The 7,077-nt window shown below is 36.0% G+C and overlaps 3 protein-coding genes across 5 annotated transcripts in view; all 3 read left to right on the top strand.

Annotated features, from left to right (window-relative positions):
- LOC110264384 overlaps positions 1–57 on the top strand; it is a 3,029-nt gene extending 2,972 nt beyond the window's left edge. The window contains exon 2 of the mRNA XM_021106352.1: positions 1–57. This exon is cut by the window's left edge and continues 1,636 nt beyond it. Coding sequence (XP_020962011.1) covers positions 1–24 — 24 coding nt within the window. The 3' untranslated portion in view covers positions 25–57.
- LOC107606003 overlaps positions 1–4,858 on the top strand; it is a 5,081-nt gene extending 223 nt beyond the window's left edge. Inside the window, exons 1-10 of one of the 3 annotated variants that reach the window (XM_021106353.1) lie at positions 1–587; positions 723–1,127; positions 1,637–1,826; positions 1,991–2,141; positions 2,266–2,344; positions 2,933–2,987; positions 3,193–3,463; positions 3,545–3,587; positions 3,665–3,768; positions 4,243–4,858. The exon at positions 1–587 is cut by the window's left edge and continues 223 nt beyond it. In XM_021106353.1, the coding sequence (XP_020962012.1) occupies positions 68–587; positions 723–1,127; positions 1,637–1,826; positions 1,991–2,141; positions 2,266–2,344; positions 2,933–2,987; positions 3,193–3,463; positions 3,545–3,587; positions 3,665–3,768; positions 4,243–4,653 (2,229 nt within the window). In that variant the 5' untranslated portion in view covers positions 1–67 and the 3' untranslated portion in view covers positions 4,654–4,858. Of the gene's footprint in view, positions 1,128–1,636; positions 1,827–1,990; positions 2,142–2,265; positions 2,345–2,932; positions 2,988–3,192; positions 3,464–3,544; positions 3,588–3,664; positions 3,769–4,242 lie in introns of all 3 variants that reach the window. The other 2 variants (XM_016307963.1, XM_016307962.1) reach the window with 2 other exon arrangements.
- Positions 5,277–6,822, top strand: LOC107606002 (NAD(P)H-quinone oxidoreductase subunit M, chloroplastic). The gene is made up of 2 exons (XM_016307961.2): positions 5,277–5,842; positions 6,445–6,822. Exons 1-2 carry the CDS (start codon positions 5,372–5,374, stop codon positions 6,628–6,630), a joined length of 657 nt encoding a protein of 218 aa, XP_016163447.1. The 5' UTR covers positions 5,277–5,371; the 3' UTR covers positions 6,631–6,822.

Raw genomic sequence — 7,077 nt, 5'->3', positions numbered from 1 at the left:
GCAGCACTCAGGCATTGCCTCTAATTCTCTTCTTGAATACTCAGCCACTCCAAATGTTCATTTTCCAATGTTGGAAGGTGAACCGAAAGAAAATGCCACTTCAGTTGTGCCAATCAGTACGGAGACAAGCATTTTGGCTGTTGAAAATGTTCAGGGAGAAAAAATTAATTTACAGGACGTTGGGGGAAATCATCAGAAGAGAGTTTGTGTGCAAAGATCTCCAGATTGTGTCATTCCTAAAACTTCAAAGGACCAGTCCTCCTTTTTTCCCCGATCAAAGCCATTTACTTCATCCCGTTCATTAAAACCTCGAACCTGGCTTCGAACAGGTAATAGTTATCCTAGTTCTTTATCTGGAAGCAAGCCTTCTTTGATAACTAGTCCTCCTAACAAGTTAATTCCACAAATGAAAGGGAACACTCAAAATACTCTTTATACCCGTAAGGGTAACAGTCTTGTTCGGAAAGTTATCCCTGTTTCTGCTACAACATCAACATCCGTTGCTAACCAGTCACCATCTTTGGGCTTTGACAACTTTGAAAAGAGCATCAGATCTGAATGCATGGTTAATGTTCCAGGTCAACCAGGTGCTTTGAAAACTGGAGTAAATGATGTTCCTTTGAAGGGTCACATAATACTTCCACTACCCACTGACACCAAATTGGAGAGTGGATCTTCCCCATTTACAGAGAATCTTACACTTGGTTGCTTTGAATTTGCAGCCGATCCTAAGAATGTTAGAGAAACTAATGATGCCGCAAAATCTTATGAGGAATTGTGCAAATATTCTGAAACATACGAAAATCAAATTGGTTCAGACAATCGTGGGGCTGGCCAAGTTGAGATTTCTTCTTCAACTGCAAAGAGAATAGTATATATGAAGCCCAAGTCAAATAAATTAGTTGCATCTTTGGATTCTAGTGATCTCTCTGTCTCTACTGATGGCAAGACTCAAACAGCATACTCCAATGGCTACTACAAGAAGCGCAAAAATCAGATAATAAGGACTTCATTTGTTAGTCATATCAGCCCAACAGTTACAATGCAAGATAGTAATGTAAATTCTGATGGTCCATTGGATTCTAAAGAGATTTGCAGCAGGTTTACAAACAAGTGGTCGCAAAAAGGTATGTTAAGTACCTATTTTTTAACCTTCACTTGTATGAATCTAGTCCTAGTTTCATCACGAACTGATTAACTGAAAATGAATGTACTTCTTTGTGCTTGAGACCTTTATAGACATGTTCAATATGTTATTGTGGTTTATCTGATAAGCAGTGCAGCAAATTGCCTTCTCCTTTCTGTCTGTCTGTTGGCAAAAAATTTCTTAAATCTTAGCACTTGTTTGTCTCATGTATCTAGTATGCTTGTTTGGAAGTTATGTTCTTCGAAATATTGGCTTTGCGAATTTCTATTGTCTCTGGAGCCTTGCCAATATTGACCTCTTTCTTTTAGTTGTTTTCTTTGTGAATAATCATTTTTGTGTGTGTCTGTTTTTGGAGCTGATAGCGGGAAACTGGATATTTGGTCACCATTTTTCAACTATCTGGATGAATATGGAATGCTGTTGATGATCCATTTTTTAATTTCTTTCACTTTATTAGTTGTTATAGTTAACTGGATATTTCATCTGCAGTTGCTGGGAGCTTGTGCAAACCTTTAAAAGCTCCACTTGGTGGGACCCTTTCATCAAAAAACAACACTGGCTCAGGGCATTATCGGAAGATTTTGCCTCACTTTTTTCAATGGAAAAGATCAACATTTCGAAGAAGATTTGTTCACAATCGTGATTTAAGCTCCAACTTTACTCCCTCATCAGCAAACAGGTACCTAATATGTTACTGCTTTTCATCTTCGAATTTCTCCCCTCCTTCACCCCTCTCTTAGTTTGTGTCTCCTTTGGTTATATGCCTTAGAAATATTCACTTGAAACTATTAATTACTCTGAATTTATCTCCCAAAAAAAAACTTCAATTACTGTCTTTTTTAGCAAGAAATTGCTTCTTTTAAGGAAGAGGGATGCTGTTTACACTAGATCAACCCATGGGTTTTCTCATTGGAAACCTAAGGTATTACATACTGGTGGATCCATTATAAAAGGGTCCAAATTTTCTGGCAGGTACTCTGAGAAGGTTAATGAGGTTAGTTTGGCTTTTGATACTAAAGCATTGTCCATTGAAGTTTTCCTTTAAATTTAGCTGGTTTTTATACCAAGTAAAAGATTTTTTTCTCAATAGTTGTCATGTTTTCTTATGATCGATTCAGGAAGCACTTGCTGTTGCTGTGTTGGAGAGGAAAACAAGAGAACAGAAAGATGTTGCTTGTAACAGTTCTCAGGCAAAAAGTAGGAAGCACCTTCCACAAGTGTTTGTCATGATTTCTTATGGTCCATGATCTGCATGTTATTGATTTCTGCCCTTTCAAAATAATGCATTTTCAAATATAGTTTGTGTACTGTCTTTAAAAGTAGCAGCTGATGGTGTAGGAAAAGTTATATTTCATATTGGTTCAGTTTGTTACAGATGGACCCTTTGAAGGCAGCATTCTAGGATTTAATTTTGTCAACTTTTCATATAAATAGTTTCACTTGATTCTTACATGAACCATCAGTATTCTGTGATTAACTGAATGGATACATGCTTTTGGACATCTAGCAGTCTAGCACATTCTTAAGTACTTTAGGTTCACTATTTCAAAGTTTGATGTTGGAATCATCTTTAAGTTTGATGATAACTTTGTAGTTTATATAAATGGACACAATGCGTCCTCATTGAGCTTTTGTACATTTGAGTTGATTGTCAGCCTAGACAAGGGGGAATTATGATTTCATCAAGTACCATTTTTTTGTTTTCATGTTGCGAAGTCTTCATATTTATGCCTTTCCTTTTATGCAATTAATCTCCATCCCTTCTCTCTGCCTCTATCCTTGCAGGCTTGGCTGCCAAAGAAGGTTCCATCCAACAAAGATTAGTGATTGGGGAAAATGTGTATGTGGAATGTTCTTATTTGTTGCTTTGATATCTTATGTGATAGCATGATAATGTCAAATTTCATTAATATTCGTACTCTTGTCTAATATGTTTGAAGATATATGATGGAGAGAAGTGTGCATAATATTAACTCTTGCAGTTTCATTTATCCTCCAGCATTTGAGACTTTGAGTATTGAAACTATTACTTTCATTGCTGCAAGGTATTTCCAAATTGGCAAAGGTAATCAGCTTATTAGGGACCCAAGGAAACGGACTCGGATTTTGGCTAATGAAAAAGTTAGATGGAGTCTGCACACTGCTAGACAGCGCCTTGCACGAAAGCAGAAGTACTGTCAGTTTTTTACCAGATTTGGGAAATGTAACAAGGATGATGGGAAGTGTCCTTATATTCATGATCCCTCAAAAGTAGTTGTCTGCACTAAGTTTCTAAATGGTTTATGTTCTAATGGCAACTGCAAATTGACTCATAAGGTTATATTCGTCTAGGCCAAAATTGAATTTGATCTACTGAATTTACTGATCTATCTACCGTCTAATTTATTTGTTGTTCAGGTTATTCCGGAGAGAATGCCAGATTGTTCTTATTTTTTGCAAGGTGCATTATAGAAATTTTTATCTTATATCAAGTGAATAATGCAAATGTATGTATCATTCTTACAAATTTCATGACAGGTTTATGCACAAACAGAAGTTGTCCTTACAGACATGTCAATGTGAATCCTAAGGCTTCTATTTGTGGAGAATTTCTCAGGGGCTATTGTGCCGATGGAAATGAGGTATTAACTCAACCATGTCAAATTTTCTAGTTAATGTACAATTTGAACACTGAATCTATTTCTCGTTTACTGCAATAAAGTAAATCAATTTCTGTTAACATGATTGTGTTCTATACTCATTCAAGGAACCTGCTACTCTGCTTGTACTTTCATTTGATGATTCATTGCAGTTATAAACTTGTAATGGTGACTCTGTTTTTTATATTGTCAACTTGGACTTCTATATTGTGGTCCTCTTTTGAAGAATGACACATTAAATTTGTCTGCAACTTTTTTTTCTTCTTATCGCCTTGCTAGTTTTGATATTCAGTTAAGTTATATTTGCAAGTGTATGGTTATATTTATATTCCCTTGGTAATTAATGCCCGTTGTAAAATTTCTGCATCGCCATTTTGGTCCACTTTTATTGCATGTCTTTGCCTCCTCCCGTGTTTGTGGTACCATGCTGATACCTGCATATATATGTGGTCTCAGTGTCGGAAGAAGCATAGCTATGTCTGTCCGACCTTTGAAGCAATGGGAAACTGCGAAGAAGGAACCAAATGCAAGCTTCATCACCCGAAGAAACTGAGTAAGGAAAAGAAAAGGAAGAGGTCCAGAGATGAGAATGTTGGTAGACGGCGATACTTTGGCTCCGTTCCCACTGATATCAAAGAAACTGGGTTAATGGTGGCTCAAAGGCAGTGGCAACAGAGTCATGACAAAGACGGAGATGTTGCTGACTATATCGGCTTCGAAGTTGAAGAAAGGGTTGATCAACCATATGAACAGGCAACACCAAGTAACAATGATATTTGGGACTTGCAATTGGACAATCTTGATGAACCAATTAGACCTGTTCTTACATTGAAAAAGAATTTTGTGGCTCAATCATCTTCAGTCTAGTAGCATACAGGCTTAACGAATTGGTCGGAAACTAGATACAATTGTAAATGATGCAATGCAGGGTCTCCTTTTTTTTTTTGGTTAGGTTTCGTTTGTTATATTCAACCATTGGGTTTGAACGCCTATTGTCATTGTATATGAACATCTGAAATGTAAATGAATTTTTAATGAAATTATAGCAATGACAATTGTTATATTCTGAGCATGGAATTATCTTGAGCATAGTAAAATATCAAAAATATTCATCAAACTTTGGTTTGAAGATTGGGCTTAAGCATTTGTTCCCTTTTCATTATCTTCCATATCAGGGATTACTAGATGAAAGTAGATACTTGATAAATAGAATTATTAGTTTTGATGAAATTTCGTTTATATCTTATCCTTGGCGATTAATGTTATAATAAGATGACAAGAGTTTATTCGTAAAACAATAGACTAGCCCTGGCAACCCAAATCTGCATTTTAATTTTTTAAATATATCTCAAATTGTCAATGGATATAAAACATTGCAAGAATGCTTTTTAATCTCATTTTTAAATAGCAATATCTGTGGAAGAAACTTTTCTTTCATTTCTGACCTCACAAAATTCTTCCTCTTATATATATATAAGAAATCTTATCTATAAGAAGAAGGACCAAAACTACTGACAAGAGCTTCTAAATCCAGGGTACTAAAAAGCAAACCAACTAGAGAACTAAACTGACAAAGCATTAAGCCATGGCCACAAGTTGTTCCTACATGGTGTCAACAAGATTATCCATGCTTGGTTGGAGTGGAGGAGGAAGAAAAGAACTCAGGAACAGAAGAGCATCCTTCATTTCAGCTCAGCAGCAACAAACAGATGTGGAGGAAGCAGAGAGTGTGAAGGCACCGCCGCAGGAAGAGCAAGAGCAAGCAGAGAGCAGCCGGAGTTGGAAGCCGAAAGGGACGAAGCCAAGGCCGGTGGAGCCTCAGCTGAATGTTAAGAGCAAGAACATGACCAGGGAGTATGGAGGGCAGTGGCTGAGTTGCACCACCCGCCATATAAGGATCTTTGCGGCCTACATTGATCCGGTGACTTGCGAGTTTGATCAAACCCAGATGGATAAGCTCACCCTTATTCTTGATCCCAGTAATGAATTCGTGTGGAAACCTGACACATGCAACTTGGTCTATTCTTACTTCCAAGAGCTTGTGGATCACTACGAGGTAGTTTTCCTTAATCACCAATTCAATAATGCTCCATGTCTTTTCTAGTTCTGAATTTGGGAACCAAATCTCCGTAATGGTCCTGAGATTCAAGACGTATATTAATTTAGTCTTTAAAATTTTAACTGTATTATTGATATCTTTGTGATTGAGTTTCAGACACTATAATGGTTTTTCGATCTTTTTTAGTAGTAACTCAACAAACGAAGTGATGAATTGGCACTCCGTCGTGGCAAGAGTGTGCCAGCTCATCTTTCTATTTGTTGAGTCATTCCGGAAAAGAGTTGATAAACTATTATGGTGTCCGGAATTTAATCTCGAGAACAGCAATAATACAATTAGAACTTCAGGATGAAATTAGTGTATAAATTTCAAATACCACTTTAAATATTTAGTCAAATTTAAACTTACATCTAAATAAGAGGTCACCTTAGTTTTTCGAGTTGAATTAGTCAAATTCGAATATGATAATAGAGTTAGCATATTAGTGACAGAGACCAAAACTAGTTAACTACCTCGGGAAGATGTAACTAAGGAAAAACTACTTGAGCGTTTTGATGAAAATAATGATTCCTTCATGTTTTGATGAAATTATGAACCAGGGTGCTCCATTAACAGAATACACACTTCGCCTAATTGGTTCGGACCTAGAGCACTATATAAGGAAGCTGCTATATGATGGTGTCATCAAGTACAACATGGACGCTAAGGTTCTGAATTTCAGCATGGGAAAGCCACGCATCATGTTCAACAATGATAACCAACTTGAAGAGCCACCTGAGAAATGAGCAAAGCAAGTGCATTTGCATATTGGTGTAATGACTAGTTCCTTTTTAAAGGTGTATAAAATTGTTGTACATTAGAATTTTAGGGATTGAGTTAAACCAATGGCAACCTAAATATCATTATACTTATAGCACATAGTATTGTCTATCTACATATATTAATATAAATATTTTCTGGCTTTCAATATTTTGGTTCTAGACAATATATTTGAACATCAAAAGCGAGGTATTTATAGTTAGGGTTATTATGAGATCCTTGTAAATTTAATTTTGATTCTATGCATTAACTTTCCTACCAAAAAAATCACCTTTACTTGGAAAAAGGAATTGAGTGGATACATATACTTTAATTTAATTTAGGTTCTTATAATTTAGGTTTTTATAGTTCAAAAGTTTGTAATTAAAATTTTAAATTAGATAAAAGAAATTAATTAGATTCTTTTTAACTAC

This window comes from Arachis ipaensis, chromosome B07, assembly GCF_000816755.2.
Source record: "Arachis ipaensis cultivar K30076 chromosome B07, Araip1.1, whole genome shotgun sequence".
Taxonomy (NCBI): Eukaryota; Viridiplantae; Streptophyta; class Magnoliopsida; order Fabales; family Fabaceae; genus Arachis; species Arachis ipaensis.
Note: the sequence above shows the minus strand (reverse complement) of the source record. Positions and strands in the feature narration are given on the sequence as shown.